The sequence below is a fragment of the Apostichopus japonicus genome, chromosome 16 (genome assembly GCF_037975245.1).
Source record: "Apostichopus japonicus isolate 1M-3 chromosome 16, ASM3797524v1, whole genome shotgun sequence".
NCBI classification, from domain to species: domain Eukaryota; kingdom Metazoa; phylum Echinodermata; class Holothuroidea; order Aspidochirotida; family Stichopodidae; genus Apostichopus; species Apostichopus japonicus.
The window spans coordinates 12058994-12084146 of NC_092576.1; the positions used below are offsets into that span (position 1 = coordinate 12058994).

The 25153-nt window shown below is 38.2% G+C and overlaps 2 protein-coding genes across 3 annotated transcripts in view; one reads left to right on the plus strand and one right to left on the minus strand.

Moving 5' to 3' along the window:
* The window catches only part of LOC139982189 (uncharacterized), a 54508-nt gene extending 35704 nt beyond the window's left edge, over positions 1-18804 (minus strand). Inside the window, exons 1-2 of the mRNA XM_071994780.1 lie at positions 18340-18804; positions 591-1246 (exon numbers count right to left, since the gene is read on the minus strand). Of these exons, the coding sequence (XP_071850881.1) occupies positions 591-1246; positions 18340-18493 (810 nt within the window). The 5' untranslated portion in view covers positions 18494-18804. The remainder of the gene's footprint in view (positions 1-590; positions 1247-18339) is intronic.
* A 5263-nt stretch (positions 18805-24067) lies between these two features.
* Positions 24068-25153, plus strand: part of LOC139983148 (dnaJ homolog subfamily C member 25-like) — a 376890-nt gene continuing 375804 nt past the window's right edge. For both annotated transcript variants that reach the window (XM_071996529.1, XM_071996528.1), the window contains exons 1-2: positions 24068-24228; positions 25032-25060. In XM_071996529.1, the coding sequence (XP_071852630.1) occupies positions 24129-24228; positions 25032-25060 (129 nt within the window). In that variant the 5' untranslated portion in view covers positions 24068-24128. The remainder of the gene's footprint in view (positions 24229-25031; positions 25061-25153) is intronic.

Consider the following 25153-nt stretch of genomic DNA (forward strand, 5'->3'; position numbering starts at 1 on the left):
TAAACAGTGCCCAACTTACCGTTTATCTCACAGGTCCCCATTTATACACCTCAGGGGTGAAGAGAGGCAATGGAGATAAAGTGCCTTGCCCAAGGACACAAAGTAATGATCTGGCCAGGACTCGAACCTGCAAACCTTAGATCACAAGTCCACTGCCTTGACCAATTCATTCCCCACATGTGATTTAATCACTTCCATACATGTATGTAGTCTGTATCTAGGTACCTGATCCTAGATAACACTGCATCAATTTGTTGAGCACTTCCAGATCTACAATGAATGACACAGTATCCTCCATTCATGATACATCTATATGCTCCACAAAATATGATTACAAAACTAGGGGACATACCCCCCCCAAAAAAAAAAAGTTCTGTGCTTATGATACGCTTCAAACAATACACAGTTTTGAATCATCATGTATGTACAGTTTGACAACGACCAACGTTTCTACACTTAACGGCACAGATCTTTCCTGCCCTTTTCACCTCACCAAAAAATCTGCTGCGAGTTTCATTTCCCTAAACTCTTCCAAGATCTCTCTCGAAAGAGAGAGGGGGGGGTCAAATCGAAAGACTAAAGGCACCTACCATTTCCTTTTCTTCTTTTTCCTCTTCTTCTTCCCGTGCTGGTGGAGGACCCGACTCTACCACCTCCTCTCGCTCCGGTTTTGGTATCATGTCCAGTTCCACCTGGACGACTGCCACGTAATCCTCGGCTTCGTCTTTCTTCATCTCCGTGGCGACGACCTCCGCCGCTATTGCAGTTGCGGCTTCCCTGTCGTAATCCTCGACTTCGTCCTCCACTGGGTCGGCGACCTCGACGACCTCTGCCGGCTTCTCTTCCTCTTCTTTGCTATCTTCTACCTTTTCTTCTTCTTTTTCATCCTCTTCTCGCTTCTCCTCTTCTTTGTTGATCTCCACCACCGTCTCCTCCTCCTTGACCTCCTCCCGTGTCTCGATCACGGCTTCCACCTCCCCGTTCTCCACCACGTGTCCCCCGTTCTCCTTGGGGCCGTCTACTGTCGTGGTGGTCCCCGTCGTGGGGGCCATGTCCGCCTTGATCGTGATGTTGTTTACCTGACAGTATTTGTCCAATTCCCTGTCCACCACCAGTAGCGTGGTCATTTTGCCTCCCGCTCGTATCCTCTCCACCACTTGCTTGTGTGTCTCTCTTTCGATGTTGATGCCGTCTACCTCGATTAACCGATCGCCTGCCTTCAGACCGGCTTCTGATGCCGGTGAACCTGTAACAAAGAAGATAAAAGACACGGTCAAATAACTCATATAGGTACTATATATGTAGATAGCAATCCAAACGTCGCTGTTCAAAGCAAATACTAGTTCCAATTATACTGACAAGATTTATAAAAAAATAAATAAAATAAAATACCATATAAACTGCTGTTATCATGAAATAAAACATGCTCAAGAGCACTGTACAAAAGAACTAATACCTGGAATATAAAATTACCAAACTTAAGAAAACCTAAAAGTAATAACAACAGCAATAGAAGTAAAAGTAAAAAAAATGATATAAGACAGGGTTATAAACCACAATAAAGAACATAAAAATATAAATATACATAAAAAAATTAAAAATTAAAAAAAAAAAAAAAAATCTGTCTCCATTCCACAACTTGACAAAGTCAGAGACCAAGTCCACAGATATATTGTGAACTTTTAAAGCTTCATCCTCCCTTTCTCCTTCCCTGTTTTCTCATTCCCTTTCCCCTCCCCCTCCCCTTTCCCCTCCTGAAAAGTTTAAAGCGTGTCACCATGGCACTAAATAGTGGATAGATAGACTTGAGTGCATATAGACTTGGGGCCGTAATCCATTCTTTGCTCCTTAATCCGCTTCCTGTATAGTCATGGTTTATTTGGTTCTAATTCCATCTATGCAACTTACACTTAGAATGTAGCTTCATACTTTCAAATGTGTGTTACTTTTTGTACTTTTCATTCGACTGCCAAGTATTGCTTACGAAGGTCCCAGGGGGACCGAAAGTTCCAATATATTTTCTAAAACATTACTCCTTATTTGTCAATTATGAGTCATATCTTATTTCTCTGGTTTTCTCTCATAATATTTTCTTTTGGATTAAACGTGGATTTTCTTTATATTTATATACAGACAGAGAGATAGATATGTACCGTAGCTAAGAGACGGATAAGAGATGACTGATATAAAGTTTTACAACTTCAATCCCACTTTCCCAATCTCCTTTCTTCATTTCTACCCCCCCCCCCGAACGAAAAAAAAAGTTCCAAAATGATACCATGACCTGAGTGTACATAAATGTACTGTAGATTGGAGAGGGATATGAGAAGAATGAAATAAACTCGTTAAATTTCGAACCCTCTCCCGATGATATCGACCACTTCCTATTTCAATCCACCCACTGCTAAAAGTCCAAACTCGTTACATTTATTTTGACATGTGTGCATTGGGTGTGATCATACTTAAGTACATATTGTCAACTCATAGGATTTGTGTCATTTCCTGGGATAGATCTGTGGTTACTGACACACTGTTTATACCTAAAGCTTGGTTGTACCATGACAGGCAGAACATTGTGAAATAAAAACTTCCATGGTGAAATAGGCCAAGGCATGCAAATTTTCCCATTTTCAGACAGTGTTTGGTGACTATATGGATTGCAACTGCATGTGCAGTATACAGTACTGTACCTACAAACCGAAGCTACTGTGGGAAATTTAACCTCTGCCTGACACAACAAACTGAAACATTATCTCATCCTACTGTATAGGTACATTAGTCATTACTACAACTGACATTACAATTACATTGAGAAATACAGGTATATATCAGTTTCGTACAATATAACTTTGAAACCTCTCCTCTTCCCCTGTTGGTTTCTTTCTTTCTTCTTTCCATCCCTTGTCTACTAATCCTCTTATATCTCTTTTGTGTTCACCATGCTCATTAACCTGTCTGTATTCTGTGCGTGTATTTATCTCTTCTGTTACTGTAACTTGTCATTCAGCCTCTGAAGAAGATCCTGCTAGGATCGAAACGTCAGGCCCTCTTACTTTTACACAATATAACTTTGGATAGTTCCCATATTGGAATGTACACATGTATTAAGTATTCCATTGAACGTTGCAGCTATGTAGAAATATGTCAACCAACTTGTTGAATATAAGCATGAATGATTATAGTTTCATTTACTGTTGTACAAAACATCTTAAATTGACTTGCTTTTAAATTATTTGCTTTCCCATACCAGAATGTGAACACTGTGGACAATGAAAATTATAGTAAATTAATAATATGTTTGACCCAGTTTGGACAATTTGTTTTTTCTACATAATACTTTCAAGTTCCAAGTCATTCCCCACCTTCAAAAACACTTGTACAGTACACTACTGACACTATGAAGTGTACATACTAAGTATCAAAATGGGTTCTAAGGAACTGTTCATACTGTCAATAGGAGTGCTTCAAAGCATGCTGAGAGAGGACAGTATACAGGGTAGAGTGGTATTAGCATTAGAATCAGATAAAGGTTGACTGTTTGTACTGTCAGTATGAGTGCTCTGAAGCATGATAAGAGAGCACAGTTTATAGTGATAGAAGCAATTACACAATTGTTCCCAACTGGTTGAATATGATGGCCAACTTGTTGAATATGCAAGAATAATATTTCATAATTTTGTTAAGTATGTGACTTTTGCATATTAGAATGTAAGTCACTGAAATCCCAATGTTTACTTACTAAAAATTAAAGCTTAATTTAATTGTTACAGAATGAGAAGGGAGGTCACTTGTGAGTAGACAGGTTGCCATATAATCATTAACCTTTTCTTCCTTTTTCTTTTTCCTCTTTTTTACATACATTACAGTAAGGCCTACATTATAAAACTTACTGGTTTATATATTTACGAGTGACCCACTTACCTGTCTCCCCACAACCTTAGCACCGCATTCTACCATGTCTAGTATGCCCTGGTAATCTTTTAACACTACACCCTCACTGACCCTAGTGACCTTCATTTTTCTACCACCAAAGTGTCTCATAGTGTTTTTCGGATTGGGAAAAGCGGGGAGCGAAGTAAATAGTACATCTTTATTAGAAGTGTCAGAAATACTGTATGTCGCTACAAATTTATAATGTAACTGTCCATTTCAATGACAGTCAATTCCTGGGCAGATTTGACCTTTTTTGTATGGAGCAGACTTTCACCCTTCAAGTGTACTTTGTGTGTATATGAATGCATACTTGTTCAGTATGTACCGTAATACTGTCTGTAATGTGTGTAACCATCTCATCCTAACTGTACATTTTCTACTCAAGTATAACATTACCCTGTCACCTTCAAATCAAAATTTATCATCCAAGGTGCATAGCATACAGTGTGTATAATGCCAAACAGTTTTTTATTCCTAATGCACTTAAATCTTTGTTAAAAAGCTTTTAATAAAAGCCTGAAAGTTGAAGCTCAGATATACAGTATACCTCCCAGTAACAACATACAAGTATCCAGTTGAAACACTGTGATGATTAATGTCCTACTGTATGTAGCTCATAATATTGAAACCTAGTTTCTACGGTCATAATACGGTATTAAGCGGGCGTCCCGTTTCAACTGAGCTAAAAACACCAATGACTAAAAGTACAGTCATAAAACCAGCAGCGCTTCAATAACAGGTTATATTACTGTTTATAATAGGGACACAAATTTCTTTGGCGACCACACAAAAAATCTTGGGATATGGGTCGGATCAGAGAGGCATAACAAAAATATCGCCAAATTGAATGTGCACAATTTAAAGCATTTTCTTTATATAGTATGAATGTAGTGTATGGGGGTGTATGTGAAACGGGCTTAATGTTCATTGCAATATATTCCTTACTTCACATGTACTGTGTATATACATAGCTGCACTTACAGACACTGTAGACATGCCCACATCTGTAGCGTCAAATTACGACCGATTTTGCAAAGTATTTACTCGATTTTAAGATCTTGCAAAGGCCGACAAATTTCTTTAACGACACCAAATCTTGGATGTGGTGGGTCAGATAGGCATCACAAAATATTGCCAACTTGATGCAATTTAATGATTTTTTCCCATCATTTATCATTGTAATTGTACACGTACTCTTACTGGTCACATTCGCTTAATACCACTCTGTCCATGAACATTACAAAGATCATTAATGTGTGCTCTTATACAGTGGCAGCAGGATGTTATGGTATGATTGTTTCTTCCTGCCCTTTCTGTGCTTGTGTGTCCACATGTATATATTTCTTGCGGAGACATTGCATCATGTATATATTAAACACTAAACATTGTAATCATTTATATATATTCTACCTTTTATATGATAGACACTGAACAATCACTATACCAGTCTATGATCATAAAAAAGACCATTAATATGTGCTCTTATACAGTGGCATCGGGGAATTAATCATAATATCTCATGATTACTATTTTCCCGTCATTTCCATGCTTGTGTGTACACATGTATGTATTGTGGGGACATGCCATCATGTACAGTACTTTTAAAGCTTCCAAATTTTTGTACTGCTTGTCTTCAATCTCATGATCTGTTACTTTAAATTGCTCCATTGTCATTTTTTCACAATCAAAAAAAAAAAAGAATGTGTAAAAGTAAGTTGGCTTGACGTTTGGATCCTAGCAGGATCTTCTTCAAAGGCTACAAAAAAAAAATGAAAACAAAAAAATGAAAACAAAAGAATATGAAAACAAAAGAAAATGAAAACAAAAGAAAAATAAGAAGTTCCAATTAACCAGCAGGAGCCTTGCCTTGCACAGCTCGAACAGGACTTTCACTCTGACCACGCACGCATGTACCAATTTAAAGTAAACATTGTACACACGTTTTACATTATAAATGATAGGCACTAGTTGAGTTCTGCTGCTGGTACAGTTCTGTACTGTTAGTTCATTCTGGATTAACATCTACCTAGACAGGAGACAAATAGGTCATTAAGGGCACACATGTATTTCAATTCAAGTTCAACTGTTCACCATTTTTTATCATAATATTTCTTGGCTTTAATTTTGAAATAAAAAATAAAAAATTTCCTTAGGGTATATCAAAAAAAGACAGTGCTTCCTGTACAGAAGATGTTAGTTGAAATAAAACCTTATATTGAATTGACTTGAAACAGTGGACTGTATTGTCTAGTACAAAGTGTAAGAGTGATAAATCTGTAGTGTTTCCATGGCAACTATAAACTTCCACAGTTCCATATATAACATTAAGTTTGATTTACTGTATGTTTCCAGACATTGGGCTACCATATAGTCTATTTTCGGTTTTATAGTTTTTTTTTTTTTAATAGTGTGGAAGAAAGGAAGCATGCATGACAGGGATGAAGGTGGTGTTGTGAGAGTGCAGTTGATGAGGGGGGGGGGGGGGGAGTTGAGTACCATGTTGGGCTCCATGGAGAAAAGGATGTCACCCGGGTGCCCGTTTCTGAGGCCTTTCAAAAATTTAAACTTTTATAGTATTATAATTTTAAATCAGAATAGGTTATTCCTTGTCGCATACTGTTTACATGTGTAACTAACAGCCCCCTAATTGACCTGGCTCTCCTGGGCTTTCTACCCCCTGAAACCCCCTCCTGTCAGGCCTGGATGAGGGCTAGTTCATACTAGATGATTATAACTTTTATTATATAGCTGGCAATGAGATCTCACGTATGAACCTCACAGCAAGCAAACACAATAATGAATATCACTGAATAGCTAAGATGCAATAGAGATGTTTATTATGTACACATCCCTTCCCACCCCCCTCCCAACCCCCCACACCCTTCTCCTACCATTCTGTACCATACATGTACACACAAAGACTGACCTTTGGTACAAGTCAACAATTAAATGACAACACAAGGCCATCTTTAAACTTTTTCTTCCAAATAAGTCCTGCGCATTTATGTAAAATTACTCCGGACACCTAGCCAATTTGACCCTGCATATTCAGTATACACTAAGTTGTTGTTTGATAATCTCTTTCAAAATCTTTTGAAATTTTTTCAAAAAGCTCTTTTTGTTTCCAAGCTTCAGTATGTACACGATTGAAGTTTTGATCAATCTGGAAAATATGTGCAATCTATGATGTGGGGGTGTCCATCAAAGTTTCTTATTTCAGCCCTAAAAAAGTTAACCCCGTAATTATAAACCCATATCATATGACTAATGTGATTATATCCTCTTTCGAAAGAATACATATAAATATTATTTATAAGCGTCGCCTTAGGCCACAAACCTGTGTTCAGTGTCCTTGAAACCAAGGTTGTAAAAACAAAGGAATGACATAACAGAAAAATTAGGCACTCACTCCCTTTACATCATCACTGTGCATAATCAACCTATGTTCATTCATAAATAAAACGAGAATTACGAAAAGACTACAAAAATGGTCAAATCTTTGATGGATTTTGATGGGAGTTGCTGCTGCACTAAAATGATGACCCAGTGTAATAAACTTGACCTCAATTGCCCAATCATGGCATTCATGATATAAAACACATACAAACATGTGGCTTTAGTCAAATAAATTGACAATTTTTTTTTTATAGGAAATCATGACATGCATGATGAAATGCAACCTCATATGAAATACTGCAGAAATGACAAAATCTTAAAGCAATGACCAACTGAAAGCCCTGTGGGGCATGTGTATCAATCGCTTCTGTACAGTGACATTTAGTGAACTTCTATAGGCTATATTGTAGAAATATTTTGTACAAAAACTTCCAATTTTCAGTGTGTATATAATATTGGTACATGTCAGTTACTCAAGATTTTGTATTTAAAGAGATTCAACCCACCACCACAAAACTCCTAGTTATGTCACACCTCACCATATAAGACACATTCGTTTTGTTTTTTTTCATTTTCTTTGAAACGAGGAGAAGAAGCTTGTCACCTTTCCATACAAATCTTTGTCAGAGCTGCAATCAAGCATACTGTAATAGTACTACAGTTCACTGGCCACACAAGGGCAGTCAGTCATAGTGACTAGTCCATGGGTGCAATAGATGTACTGTACATACTACTGTAGTCCTACTGTAGTACTGCACACGCATTCCACCGTAATAACTGCATTCACAGAGCACAATGAGAGAACTGACGTCCACGGGGATCAATTTAGTAACAGATAGTAAAATCAGACTGCAATTTTTGGAACTTTTGTAGTAGTTTTTTTCTTTCTTCTTCAAATATCACTTTACAGTAAGTTTGGTGCTGCTTGGTGCTGCTTGATAACAAGATTCCAGCCCGTTTGTCCTTTTTCTGGTCGGTAAAGTGATGCAATGCCCTTCCCCCCATCCTAAATACCTCCCCCCCCCAAGAATGTACTCTAAAGCTGCAACATTCAAAAGTCTACTTAAGACCCATCTTTTCACTTGTTCTTTTGTAAATTAGTCTGCTTCTCTTTGTAAAGCGCCTTGAGCAGTGACTTTTGTCTACTGATTTGGCGCTATATAAGTCTCATTTATTTTTATTATTATTATTATATTACTGTACTCTAAACCTTCTGAATGCTTAGATTTGGAAGGAAGTGGATGATCCCCTAAGTAGAGGGTAATTAGGAGGCCCCAGTACGTGAACTTAAATACCAATTTGTACACTATAGACATGGTTTGGGATATCAGTGTGCATTTATGCACAGGAGTCAGGTAAGAGAGGAAGACTGTAAATCCTACGTCCAGCACTGTAAAGTTCTGCAATGCTTTTTATCATGTGCCATCATTGCCTTCATTCTATATTCATAATTTCAAAAAAATTTACTTTTAATATACATGTGATTTATGTACAGTATTTGGAACCTGCATGTTGCAACTTTATAAAAGCTATCCCTTACAGCAGGCATGGTGCAGGAGATCGGAGTGCATTTATTGAACTAGGAGACAAAAGACAGAGCCTTTCCTCAAGTTCTGAATGCCTATCAGTACGATCAAATGCCTGGCACATTGGCATTTTCAGTTTTTCACAGTTGCGATAGCGCTGGTATAGCAAACATATGCTCAGCTGTGTTTACAAAACAGAGTGAAAGGATGACGTGACCACACTACGAGAGTTATGAATAATTCATGAGTTGGTTGTAACCATGTTGTCTCCATATACGAAATATCAGAACGATGTATACACACACGGGGTATACGTATCACAAATTTACTTGCGAAACTTGGATGCATGAAGTACTCGTAAGTTAAAGGGATCAATTCACAGTATTCTTGTAACTACATGTTTAGACTTTGAGATTTCGTTAAGAGCTGTTTTACTTGCAGAATATTTTATCTTTAATTTATTTGCATTATTTGCAGTCAGCTGTTTGCTATCCAAACAGCGTCCTATCTGGTAATCGATAGGACTATTCAAAGTTCGTTTTATAATCCGACCCCCCGAAGATTACTGCAAGAATAATATTATACTGTACAGTACTGTATGATGTGAAGTGTTGTTGTATAAGCAGCTCTATCATCTACATCAATGTACTTTGATCCTTGTCAACCATATATTTGTAATGCAAGTACCTGTATTCGGTCAGTTACCAATATACTTCCTACCCTTTTCAGCGCATCAAATTCCAGACCTCAAATGTACAAATTACTATCTATAGATGAAACATGTACACACTCAATGGCAGACATGAATGATGAAGGTCCCATTAATATTGAAATATAGTTTTAGGGTACAGTTGTGGGATCTACATTATTTAAAGGTAGTTTTTTTTTTCGTTTTTTTTTTTTTTAATATTTAACCAATTTCTGATTTTACCAAGACTTGGAGAATGTTACAAAATCTTTGTATAAATTTATGCAAGATTGAACAATGTATGCAAACTTTTCAGTGTTGTATAGTAAAGTATAGTGCCACCTGATTTTGTACTTACAGTACTTACTCATAGGACTCTCAAAACCAAAACAGATCTGCCAATAACTTTTGGCACATGAAGGCCTTCGACATTCCCAATAAACTATCTTTTTGGAGAGGCTTCCTCCTCCTCCCCCCCGGCGCCCCCCTCCCCCTCTGCCAGTGACTTTACAAGAGCTTAGCGGTCAAATTATGTACCTGGGAGAGAAACCAAATTGCTCATAAATTTCGTTTCACTTTTGGAGGCTATTCAGCTTGAGTATTTTTGTTCATTTTTTATTTTTATTTGCTCTTGACTCGTTTTGAAGATCACTTGGGTAAAAAGTGTGGATTTCTCCTGGATGGAAGAAACCCACCACTTTCCAGGGCTGGAACCTCACACATTCCAAGATGCAAGGTTTCCTCGCCTATATCCCACTTCAACTCATAGCCCAGGGTTTACTTCTGTTTGGTGGAAAGGGGGTGAGGGGAGGGAGGGGGGAGGGACTGGATAACTCAAATTGTATTCACTTTAAATTATATCGTCACATAAATGCTACTAAGCAAACTAACAGTACTTTACATTACAGTAATTTTACAGTACGGTACAGTACAGTACAGTATTCTCTTGACAGCTAACTAGTGTGATCAAGATACACCTTCCAGGTCATAAAACTAAATAACTTCAGACTATCTCAAACTCTCCAGTCTTGTTTACTGTTTGGCACCCCTGGGAATGCTGATTGTCCCATTAGGGTTACTTTGCCAGAATCAAAGTAAACACTTACAGTTTAAATATATCTTTTTGTTATTTGAATATCAATTCCATGGAGGAAACAACAGGTCAAACATGTAAAGCCATAATGATTGACCAGTATATCAGTAGTTGAGCTTCTAAACTTTATAACAAATACAGTTATCTATTATAAAAGCCAAAAATGTTTGGATGAGATATTTAGTGAGGGGGGTCATCTTATCTGTCCGCACCAAACTGCTGCACTAATTGATAAAGGTTAATTATTAACTATACATACAGTATATAAGAGTGCAGGGCATCTAGCATATTTGTTCTTCTGAATGTCCCTCAAACGACCAGCTTGTGCCGTTCGTCTAAATTCGTCAAAATGTTCTACAAATTTGAGTTGCCCGGAAACAAGTTTTTACCAAAATAACAACTTAGACTAATCAAAGAATAATCAATGTAGCAGGAACAATGCAGGAGAGATACACTCGTTGTAGGTGTTGATAAAAAGAACACCAGCTCTTTGGACAGGTCTGTAAAAGTTCCATTCAGTTGGATTATAGGCTTACAATATTACCAAATTTCCTTTATATATATTTTTTTTTGGGGGGGGGGGTTATTTCTCAATCTACAAAGTGATGTCCCAGAGGGTAATACCTATTTATCACTTTAACTATTGTACTAAACTTGGGGTATTTAGTTACAATGTCAGCAATCTGAATTTGATGTAAAATCAACAAATGGTCTTTTGCCAGGCGACCTCCAAAGCTGATGTTGGTCGGCTGAAACAGAAATTTGGTCGCCTCTAACCACCCACCCATGGGTATAAAATTTGCCCTCTATAGTGCCTCCAAATTTGAGCAAGCGCATAATTTACAAAGTATTCGGGAGAGGACCTTTCCTGAGCTTGACCATGCCTGACCCCCCCCCCCGACACATGTGTGCACAAACACACGCACACCTAAACACACCCCCAGATTATGCACATGTATACAGGTGCACACATACACACATTACTTGTACACACATACTGTATGTATTATTGCCAGAAATGGCAACAGATGAAAGAAGAAACACAATTTGAGTTTCTGCAGAATACGAGCAAAAATCCACAGGTTGCAATTTACGTAACTTGGGTAATGAGATTTGTGCATGCAATTAGCTCGATTTCCCAGAAAGATTACGGACGGTAATTACTGTCGTTGTGACGTCGTGGTTACAGTGCTGAATGATATACTGCGCAGAGCTGTTTACTTTCGCTATGTATGCAAGGAATTGGTCAAGAATGACACCTCGGTTTAGAACTGGGACACTTTCTGTCGATGGGGCTCCCAGGCATTTCCACGGAGGGTGCCATCATATCAGTCCAGTAATGCGTGCGATCTAGAAGTTTTTACAGATCTCTGAAACAAAGTCGATCCATCATCGCCCAGAATAAAACTCACACACCGACTGACATACACAGTAGAGTTGTCAATATAAATTCCACATTGTGCAGTTTGGTGGAACGAAAGAGATGCTTAATACTAACTCGCATCTTTCTCCTTTCATAGAGGACGCGAGTTAAAGTAACAGCGCCCTCTATAAGGTTTTGGCGTGGCTGGGGAACCCCCTCTTGATACATCATTCCATCAAATGAATATATGTATGTAAATATTAGATCCTCCTGCAAGCAGGAACTCGCGAAGAAGCTCATTGGCTTATCAAAGCCGCAAGCTCACCGAAGTCAGTCTCTTACATTCATATTTAACGTGTCGTCCATGATTATGAATTGTCAACAACTCTGTAATTAGACGACATACATTAATCTGGGAATGACTCGAACCGGGGACCTTATGATTGAAGGGCACCGGTGTTAACCACTGTACAGGTACCATATTCTGTACTGTAATATTAATTTTAATTTGCGATGCTTTACCCACATTGCCTTGTACTCTCTCGAATGTTATATATTTGCATCGTACCAGTGTGTACAACATAAATTTATTGCACATTTAAATGTTTTCATCTTGACCTGGGATGACCATTACCATAGCAACGCATACTGAATATATTTGTTCGTGCGCAATTCCTTTAAAGACTTGTTTCCATCTAATATTTTTTATTTTTCTTATTTTTTTTTATATATATATTTTTTAATTATTCCCAAGATTGATTCTGTCTCTGTCAAGAAGATTCGGTCTCTTTAAACAAAAAAGACCTGTCTGTATGTACTGTATGTGTATTTGTTGTCAATCCATATACATAATGTACTTGGCAATGTTAATCACGTTTTGTTTATTATTATTAGCAAAGTCACGTCTTAAAGATCAACAAATATTTGATATTTTCCCATTAATTGACAACCTCGTCTGAAAGAGTCAGATTTTGAAAAACATCTCGGTCACTTTATAATAATGTTTCTGTCGATTAATGTCAGCCAAATTTGAGGTACGACAGATATTCGATCCCTTCAAGGAAGTCAGATTGATCAGACTTGTCGAAAAGATTTCTAATTTTGGATCACTGTATCACGACACGACTAACAAGTGAAACAAAAAGTACTTAAAAGTAACTGTATCTTTTGCACACATGTCTTAATTGAAGTATGACGACTTAGGTTGGTGAACTACTGTAAATAAATATCTAGATAGAGAATCAACAGAAAAACTTGTCCATGCTACCATTTCTAATAGGCTTGATTATTCAAACTCTCTTTCATATGGAGCAACCTTGTCACAACTTACAAGATTACAAAGGATTCAGAATACAGCTGCGTGCATTGTTACTGGATTACCTAGATTTAACAGCATCACCCCCCTACAGTACACTAAACTGATCGATCTACACTGGCTTCCAGTTAACGCTCGGATTGACTATAAAATTCTGATACTGGTGTTCAGGGTATTGAAGTATGGTACGCCCGAATATCTTCACGACCTTATCCTAGAGCGAACAACGGATAGACCTACTCGTTCCCAATACCTCTATCAACTTACTGTTACTGTGACACGCACGAGAACCTTTGGTGATCGCAGTTTCTGCTATTCAGCACCGCACTTATGGAATTCGCTGCCAGTCCATCTGCGGGAAATTGATTCACTTGAACAAGTCAAATGTGCTATTAAAACTTACTTATTTTCTAAATGCTACACACAACTGTAAAGCGCATTGAGCAACCTTTAGGTTGGATTCTGCAATATCTAAGACTAATTATTATTATTATGAGGCAAAACATTAAATTTGATACATGTATGTGTTTATTTTAGACGTTTCCAGAACACTCCTCATTGGTCCAACCCTGTACTTCTATAACGCTTGAAATTTTAAAGAAAATTCACCCTTTAAACAACCTACAGTAGGCTCATCGATCCATAAAAGTCACCGGACTGTAAAAAGTTTTACGGTAACTTTTAAAATTACCAAAATTCGGTGGCAATTTTCCATTCATGCTGGGTTCTTTTAACCAACACTTTTTGTTTATTTCTTTCGAGGTAAATCCCCCCCTCAAATCCGTCCCAGCACTCCGACAATGGAAGCCGGTATTTTCCCTAAATATTGCATTTTGAATAATACACTTAAAATGGGAATTAACTATGCATGGGGGGGGGGGGGGGGGAACAGGTCTACTGTAAGTAGAGCGAGAGAGTTCTCTAACTCACTGAAGGGTGCTTTTAAAGTGGCTTAAGTTTAATCCACTGTGTTCCAGGAAGTAATGTACATGCATGTATTTATTATATATACACGGTTCCTTTACTGTAATAAGTTGTACTCAATGGAAATTCTGTTGGGCTAGAATTGTACACGATAAATTTACAGACACAGTAGATCTAAACGAGAAAATTGTGTTAACTTTCACAGTTAACCATGTGTGTACAACTGCAGGGTATATGTACCATGTGCACTTCTGAGAACATGAAATTCCCAAACTTTTTTCAAGACCGTTGAAACACATCGTACAGTACAAATCATGCGGTTTACTACAAGCCTAACACACTAATGAGGACCAAACGCAACTTAGGCTGCCTGTGTACATACCTTTGGTAAGGTTTGTCAGCCTAACAATTCGTAATATTCTCAGATTGCAGGTTGTGGTGAGATAGGGGGGGTCGTTCAAAAAGCCATGAACCCCCAAAAGGTGAAATGTTGCTGACATATCTCTAACAATGAGCATCACGAGTTTTGATTTATGTCGTTTATTCATGTCTCAAACACCCCCCACGCTAGAAAAGTTCAATATAAACTCTAAAGAAACTGTGTTCATGTACGGAATTTTTCTCACTTTTTCAGACTCACGAGTCTTCAAAAGTTCAAAGGGGCTTTCAAGATCTAGAAAATGTTATCCTTGGTTGTAGAACATAAAGTTTGTGGGCTACTGTTTTAAGGCTACATAGCCTACTGTAACTTAGTACAAGTTGTATTATATTCATGTCACTGCCATACATGCACAATGTCAACTAAGTTGCATCTAGATTCTAGACAGTACTATAAATTTAAGCAAGAAAAATCAATATTACCCACAATGCAGTACTGTACATGAATCAGTGTTACTGGCCTAAGTTGTTCAAGATCACCATACAGTACCTACAACTCCACAGAATTTGGTTCTTTACACTAAAAATCCCAATTCCGTTTGCCCCCTTTCTCCACTCGTTTTTTTTCTCACTTTTTGAGAACTTTTCTAAGTTTTCTATCTGATATGTACGTTGATACCTATTATATCTATGTATGTATACATATTGCACATATTTACCAAACTGTCTGTATATACAAAACTTATTGGTTCAGTACAAAGAAATTGCACTATATATACATAGGCTGTTTGTTATGTGTATGTATACATATCCTTCCCTGTTGTGTTCAATGAAGTGTGCCTTGATACACAGTACATATAGATCTACTATTACCAACAAACTGTGGATTCAGAATTTTCCCTTGGCTTTAATAAAATTTAATTTTTTTTTTTGTAAAGCAGATCTACGCTACACACACCAACAACCTAGCCTTGGAAACCAAAGCAAAGAATTGTGTACTTCGAATAATACATGACCTTCTTCGAGATCAAACCTGAAGGTTTTCTCTCTTTCTTCTCGATTTTTCTTTAAATTCGTCTTCTTTCTTTTATTATTATTACTTTCAGTTTTACAGAACAGTACTTACTTGCTGTATTGACCTAGTGAGGTCAATGGGTTGCTATTTAGAATACATGTACAACATTGTGATGAATACAGCAAGCCTGCATCCATGGATCTAACTGTACAGAATTAACTGTGTGCAATGGACTCATTTAATCGGGCGTTTATATAACAAAATCTGAAAAGAATTCTAAACTAGTCAAACTATGGAGCCACTCTTTACAGACCTTGCAAACTTGTGAGGGGGACCGCGGATCGCAAAGTTGGCAATGACTATGGCGCGGATCGAAACGTCGGTAACTACTATTACCGTTAGGTTCGTCCAACACGGCAAGCATAGGGAAACGGTGTATACTCAAAAGCCGAAGCCAAAGTGAATTAATCGATCAGGTCACACAACCGCAGTCTTTGCATGCAAAGTTCTTCAATACCGCCCTTATTATATTTCGGGGAAACATTTCATACTGTGGTTTTCATTTTTACACGTGAACCATACTTGACAAACTTTGGGGCTTTCTACACTGCTAGATTATGTACCAGGCGATTTAATTCTGTGTAGCAGAACTTTTTGAAGTTTCTGACTCAAATGTTCTTATTGAAATACTAATTGTATGATACATCCCGGTGTAAAACATTGCTACCGTGCATACATCTTAATTTGCATAGTTTGTATAGCAGTATTTTGACCATTTTGCATATCATTTTGTGATACAGTACTATAAAAGTTATTCCCTGTGTACACAAAAATTTAAACAATTAACACAGTTTCCCTGGTATTATACGGTATCTTCCTCAAACCCTAACAATGTACAATGTTATGACCAGCCAATTAGGGCATATAGTATGCATATATAAATGTTATAACTGTTGGCCCAACTCTAGTCACCTGAGTGTCATATGTTTTGTTTTCTCCTTTCTTGGTGGAGACGAATGATATTGTTATCTCCCTACTGTAAGTACTGTAATAGGCTAAGTACTGTTAATAGCAAAGTCCTGTAAATTGCTATCATGGACTAAAATCACAATATAGATACTATCATTGATGATTGATGACGACACAGTATTTAACTGACTGATTTGATGTATTACAATTTATTGCACTTTGAGAGTACAGTAAACAACAGTGTTACATGCACACATAAATCAAAACTTGAAAAACAAACCAACCTGTTGCAGTAATGGGCGTATATAAATCTGGACAGACTGCACTTTTGAATTTAATAAAAGCCGTATCAACCATGGAGGAGGGTCATGTGACAAGTTCCCTTGTACATAGCACTCAACTCTTACAGTACTCCTTGAATTGAAAATTCCATGAAAAACTTATGTTATTAACTCATGGCTACCACATTCTTGGTGAAGCTACACGTTCAAAGGAATATTTAGCTGACTGGTACATTTTTTTTTCAATGTTTGCCGTAATTTTCCGATTCCAAAATTGCAATTTCCAAATTTCAAAATTGTAGACAGATTGCATGTAGCAGAGCAGGAATTATGAAATGTACATATGGACATATTCAGCGGGTGGCAAGAATCTCTGTTCCTTAGCAACACAAGTATCCTAGCTGTACCAGCAATGTAACAAGCACATATAACAAGACAGTAGTGACCGCTGTACACAAACTATGAGACTCAAAAGTAAGATACAGTACGTTCGAACAGCAGCTGGAGTCCATGCAGATCAAGCCTTTTATGAGACAGAGAAAAGTATCTCTCAACATCATTATTATCCAAACCAGAGCGATTACTCTTGAAGTTACCATAAATGCCCACTGAACAGGGGGAGGGGCGGGGGTTGCTATTGTCTATGAAAACTCTGATCACTTTGAACTGACAACATTTGGGTGAAATAATATGTTAGTACTGTAGCACCAGGGAGCATGTCACATCACCCTCCATGGTGGGTACTTTCTCCTACTGGCGAACGAGACTTACAGATTAATGTATTTGTTGTTTACAACATATGAATTAGGACTGTCAGAATCCATCCATAAAAGACCGTTTACTGATTGTGCTAAGCTTTCCAAAAATTCCACCCGGGGCACACAACCTACCTTAAGAATTAAGATTGAGAATAAGATCCTGGCAAAGAGTTACTGTCTATCGTTTGGGAGAATTGCCTTGATAAGTCTACTGTACAGTACTTGCATACATGTATGGACAATACCACAGCCTGAGTCCTAACTTTAGGCCTCGGATTATAACTACTGCAGGCTAAGGTCACTAGGCCTAGCCTAGAATAGATACAATCAGACTTATTGTACATTTGTACTTGTAAAAGTTGATATAACACTAACAAGTAACAGCCCTAGGCCTAGCCTAAGTTGGGCCGAGCCTACCTTGGTTTAGGCCTAGTATAATTCAAATTAAAAAATGTAAGGACCAGGCAGGTCTATAAAGTCTGTGCTAACTATGGATATGTCCTGGGGCCTCCGCTAGTAGCAGGAATGGTTGTAACCATTGGCTCATGTGAGGTAAGCGATAGGCTACCTCGACTAGTCCTAATTTACAATTACAGTAAGCTTAGGCTTGGTTAACAGGTAGGCATTACTTAGGCCAAAACGTTAGCAATAGCAGTAACCAACGGCAAAAGATCGTCCAAACTTAGTGAAGTAAACCTACCGTCATCGACAGCACGAATAAATTGTCCATGTTTTCCTTTTTCACCGTGTAAGTTGAAGCCGTAACCAGTGTTCCCTAAAACCAACCGACATAATCTTGGTTGTCCCGGTGGCTGCGAATCCATACCGTCTTTGCCTTTCTTGTCTTTAGGCATCTTTCCGAAAGTTTGTCACTCCTCTGTGTATCAATAATAGGTCTATATCTCCTTCAACCGTTTCAAGTTGCAAAATAATAGTACCCCAAATAATGACGAATAAATGTTCACACGTCCTTGTACTTTTAATCCGAGCTCTATTTAAATTACAGGTGGTAATTTCACTCGACAATTCACTAAGCTATATAACGGTTAGCTGCGGTAAGTACCGTATACTGCAGTGACACTAAACAGTGCAGTGTACTGTTACAATATAACTACTGTATAGATCGTACAATGTTTAACCAAAACTTGCCTGTGCAATAAAACTGTATACAAACAATCACTCAGTTTATCAGATATGTACGTTCGAGATAAAAATTGGTCAAAGTTCGAGTGCATATATTGCCAGATAAGTAAATGTTAGTACAGTTATAACAATTGATTTATAACTTAAAACCCATATTAATGATTTAATTGCTCTAATTTTACCTAAACCATACATAAATATAAATTTTACACCTTAAACATCATACAAAAGGAAAAAATAAATCCAAAAAATTCTAACAAGCTTATAGTTTCTCAAATTTGATTCACATTCCCCATCGTCATAGTCACAGAGACGCCGCCCATCGATCTAGCGGCAACGGGGTTTGGCACCACTTGTCATAACTGGAAGAGGGGGTGTAACTGACAGACTAAGTCGGGTGTGGCTTGCCCTTGCGGGTATCCCGATGACTAGTATTTGCATTTAATTTGCGAACAAAAAGTTGTCAATTGGTTCCGATGAAGGTAACATTGATGCAGTCACAAAAATATAGGACAAATGAGAGCAGCGGGATATCTAGTATAGACAACAATTAACACAGTGTCTGAATGTCCTGTTTATTTTCTGTATGTCTGTCTGTCTGTCTGTCTGTCTTTCTGTCTTTCTGTCTGTCTGTCGGTCTGTCTGTCTGTCTTTCTGTCTTTCTTTCTTTCTTTCTTTATTTCAGTTTCGAATGTGTTTTAGTATGAAGTCCTTCTACTTCCCATGTGACCTAATATTCGAATTATCTGACTGGTGCCCCCCACCACCCTTGCAACACGGATGATCCCGGACATTATCTGCACATGGACGATAAACGGCAACAAAGAGACCTTCGTTAGGTCAAGATCGACACATTGCCCCATTTTACGAATTATCAGATTTGTTTTCACCTGGACTACTTTTCAGAGACCGGAGTAAGCTTGGAGGTTGCGTTCTGGATCTCTTTGGTAACCAGTGCATGAATATGAGCCCTGACGACGGATGACGTCATCAACCTTGTTCAAGGTGAATTTGATAAAGTGCAAAACACATTGTTTTGCTAAACACATTGTTTGCTTGGGACAATGAAAAATCAAAATAAATATGACTTGAACGATTTTCTCTTTTCGTGGTTTTTCTTTCCTGATAAAATTTCCGGCTGTTTAAAATGAATTATTACATATATTTTGTGCCTTCAAATGTCAAGGAAGAGCAAATACGGATCATCATAGCAATGTTTTCCTTCAAAGCATTACTTTAATATGGTAGTATAATGTTATTGTTGATTAATCCTGGAAATGCGATACCCAAATAAATTCTCCAAAGTGAAACTTGCTTGCACGAAAGTTATTTTGCTCAGTACATAACCGTAAAATGATTGGCAGAAGCTATGTAGCTGATCAGCTGTTAAAAAGGGTGGCGCCCTTACTTAATAACCTGTAGAGTTCCTTTATAGAGAACTCTATTTACCCGCAGAGCCGAATACGGCTGGCTCTGTTTACCCGATCATTGCTTACATCATGCAGCGATGCACTGGTTCTTATTTACCTGGTCGTTGGTTAAATAAAGGGGTGCCTTATGGCAATGCTTATTCAGCCAACCGTGATAGGGAACACGGTACTAGGCCCAGATCTAGGGGGTGGGCTATACACCCTCCCATAATTCAACTCCCGTTCTAACAAACACGAAAAATTAAAGTTGTTATCAGCCCAACCTTTCATGCAGAAAGTATAAAACTAACATATAACCTAAATATTCATCAGAATACACCATTTCACGTCAATTTTATTTTTTTGGGAGGAACCGATTACGCTCGACACTGGAGTCGGCTTCAACGACCTCAGGCTCAAATCCCCAAATCCTACCCCCCCCCCCCACTTTCGTCCAGTGCGACACTCATTAAAATCGCCCCTAAATATTTATCAGGACCCCATTCCCCTCCCCCGCCTCCCAAACTTAAAAGATGACAGAAAATGTGTTTTTTTTAATAGTAAAAGCGTCTTGCCAGACTGCTAGAAAAACATTGCCCCCTATATAGCTCCCCAACTAGAAACGGAAGTATAGCTATGCCCCTTTTCAGAACCTTTGTCAAATAGAAACAGGATATTGATTCTGCTCAGAACAGTGTTTTCAAGCGTTTCATGAAAGTACGATATAAAAACATTGTCCCAACTGGGTACCAAATATAGCTAGGCATGTCTAGCTGTTTTCATGACGCTGTTGACCTGTTAAATGTTCGCAGTTACATGTGAATTGCTAGCGAACTCATATTACCATGCACCCTGCAAAAGGTCTACATGTAGACCTTGTTTTTTTTGACAAACCTGAAGCTATCCCATGATGCATCACAGGATTCATCACAGGATTCATCACAGGATTCATCCCAGGATTCATCCCAGGATTCATCCCAGGATTCATCCCAGGATTCATCACAGGATTCATCCCAGGATTCATCCCAGGATTCATCAAAGGATTCATCACAGGATTCATCCCAGGATTCATCCCAGGATTCATCACATGATTCATCCCAGGATTCATCCCAGGATTCATCCCAGGATTCATCCCAGGATTCATCACAGGATTCATCCCAGGATTCAGATTTATCACCAGATTCATCACCGGATTGAAACAGTCAATGCACGTGTTTGTCTGATGAATCTGTATAGCGCCATATATATACCGCTGCAGAATTAGAAGGGAAGTACATACTCAAGTTTCTTACGCAAGCCTATCTGTGCCGCACAAAAAAATGTTCTGGGTTGTTCTTAATTATATGAATTCGTATTTCGACATAACGAACTATTTTTCCGTAATTAAGAATTAATCTTATAATTTCGTAATAACACAAATTTTGAATTCGTTACCACAGATGTCAACAAGTATTCAGGTGCAAGATTCAAGTGAAATCTCGAGTCTTTAAATATGTCAGACTCGGGTCAGAGTAGATTCCCACATTATTCTGCTTGTAAATCTATATTTTCTAAGAGATGGAAATATGAGGATGTTGTTTCTCTTTCGATCAGGCTTTCATCAGTGGTCGCGGTTACATGAAGTGGTAGGCCTAATCAGCGACGTAGCCAGGAATTTGAAAGGGGGGGGGGGAGCACTTTTTGCGATTGATATGGATTTTCAAAGTTGTAGGCACGACTATCTGAGCGGAGCGCCACCATCGGTTGGCGCGGAGCGTACAAGAAAATTGTTGGTTTTACAAACCCCCCAGATGGCCGGAAACGGCCCTTCCCGAGTGTTCATTCAGGTTCCCTGGCCTCTTGCTAACTTGAGACACCTCATTCAATATCACTTTTAAACCCAAAAAACAAATGAGTTAAAATAGTACGTAATTCAATACTACATAATGTATTTAAAATTAGCAAGGTACATGTACAGAGTAGTCTTACGTTTCAACTTCTGATACTTAGAGATACAAAGATAGGCCTGAAATGTCTTTGATACAACTATAGCCAGTAATTGTCTTTGATACAACTGTAGCTATTAAATGTCTAATTCAATACTACATAATGTATTTAAAATTAGCAAGGTACACGTACAGAGTAGTCTTACGTTTCAACTTCTGATACTTATAGATACAAAGATAGGCCTGAAATGTCTTTGATATAACTATAGCCAGTAATTGTCTTTGATACAACTGTAGCTATTAAATGTTTAAGTTAGCCTAATAAGAGAAGGCGAGAGGTATCCACTGATCTGTACACTAGTGTAAAGATCAGTGGAGGTATCCGACGATTGCAATCTGATGCAAATTTCTCAACTGTTTTCTCAACTGAAATATTATCTGCGTAAACGGGTTCTTAACTACATGTTAAAAAACTGACAAGATCGGATCCTAGTCTTTTTCGGCGGGTAGAGTGTTGAATGAAACGGCACGCGATAGAAATGACAGCCTAGATGACAGAAGAATCTGTCACCTAATTTAGCCATATTCTTGCTACGTTCATTTCAATAGTTTTTCCTGTCTATAGACTCTTAAACTCGTCCAGCAAGCTTATCGATTTGAATTATGGGTGTTTTTAAAAAAAAAAGATAACTTGGCCAAAAAAAAATGTAGGCCCGGGCCTACAGTGCTACATACTGGCTACGCCCTGATCATATGATATCATAATCAGCAGATTTTGTTTCCTGTTTGAATTCTTTTACATGTTCTTTTACATAATATATCAGAAAGACAAACAAAGTGCTCTTTTACAATTTTTCCAGTAGGATGATTCTTGTTTATTGTCCAATGTCTGGACTTTAATACATTTGACGAACTTAACTGATGGACAATATAAACTTTCATATTTTGTAATATTGCCAGATATGCAGTGGCCTAAAAACAAATATCGTTATCGCAGTGTATTAGCAGTGTAATAATTATTACAGGAAGTGCGTATCACGTACGATTGCTAGCTTAGCTTCATAACATGCTGCTCGTGCAACACCTTAGGACGACTCATAGAACAAACGTTGTCGACGTTGTTGTGCATACAGTTCGTGACATTCCATAGAGTGCGGTTAGGTAGGCAATATGTATTTTATTACACAGTGGTCAATTGTAGGCTTGTAATTGGCTATAAGCTAAATTTAGCTAATTGCATCTGCCAAACTAAGTAAGTAGTTGAATCAGTAGGCGTGAATGTTACTACGATTACAATCGAGTTAACGGAGCTGACGAGTATTCAAGATCAAAAGAGCACTGACAAAATACCATGCTAAAAACGGCAGTTTAAAAAAAAAATCGACACTGAAAGGGGGGAGCGGTCGCTCCCCCTGCTCCCCCCTGGCTACGTCCCTGGGCCTAATGCCTTGTTAGAAGTAAGTTTGAACGGTTTTATTCCTAGGCTGGGCAGTTTATTTCGGTAGTAACACATGCGCTAAAGATCCATAAATGAGCGTAAAACACACTTAAAGATCGCCCGTTTACGAGCATTTTGACTTTCGCTTGCTTTCTTTTTGCTCCTGACTATTTCTCCTGGAGCTTCGTTGACTTCATTTTTACACCCCCCCCCCTCCCCCCGATGTGCGTCACGAAATATGAAAATGAAAGACCTTTTCGACGTACATCCCGCTGCCTTAATAAGTCCGGTGAATGAATCTGGTGATAAATCTGAATCCTGTGATGAATCCTGGGATGAATCCTGTGATATGAATCCTGTGATGAATCCTGTGATATGAATCCTGTGATGAATCCTGGGATGAATCCTGGGATGAATCCTGTGATGAATCATGGGATGAATCCTGTGATGAATCTGAATCCTAGGATGAATCCTGTAATGAATCCTGGGATGAATCCTGTGATGAATCCTGGGATAGCTTCAAGTTGGTTTGCCATGCAACACGTACAATACGGATTATAAATGTGTCACCACTATGGAGCAACTGTTTACCATATTTCTGCTTATAATTGCAGCTCCTTCTGTGTATGGTTTTGTAGAGGGCCTTTATTGCGGCACAGAAAATTGTTATGACGGTAAGTACGGTGTATTTTAATTATTAGTAGGAAGGAAATGATATCGAAATTGAAGTTGTTGTTGCAGAACCACAGTGGTTGATAGTAAGTACTGGTTTCACGAAAGCGATGTCCAGATATGCGATGTGCATATTTGGTGGTACTGTAGGCAAGGCCAAACAGCACTTGTGTGTCTCCAGTACACTGTTCAAGAGTTGAAAAAGTTTACAAGACTCGCCTGTGTAATTATGTTACCTGTCCTAGTCTATCTTTGCTACCTTTATGACATGGCCATGTCGTAACTAAACTCTTCGATCCAGAACTTAAAACTAGGCCTACGTAGAACTTAGAAGCATGTTATACTTTAAGTTTTAGTACTGCTGTAGTGTAAACTTGAACACTTGTTAGGTTTGTTCAATTAAGTGAGCATATCTGATGTCATTCACTCATAGGCCTAATGACCCCTTATTGAGCCAGGGGCTATAGCCCCCTGACTCCAGCCCCTTTGACCCCACCCCCTTGATCCCACCCCTTCACCCAATACACTTTGTTGTTGTACCTGTTGTCAGACCTCAACCATGTCAATTCCACTTGTTCATTATCTTCTCAGATCATTCAAGTGATGGTTTGGTGGATAATTCTCATGGATGGTTTTTTTGGTCAGATTTGAACTTAAGTGCAAATAAGTGACAACATGCTACTTGTGGTAACACTTAAACACATATTGCATCAAATCGAATAATTTGAAAGTCAGATTGATTTCATTACTTTAATAATTGTGCCATTAACATATTTTCTATTCTTTCCTTTACTTGATTGTCTAGTCCTTGGTGTGACTCGCGAATCAGAAAGGGTGAGCATGTTTATTCTATCTGACAATATATATATCAGCTGTGTGATGCATTTTCACTGAGCATATACAGTAGTGCCAAAAATGGTAGTTATG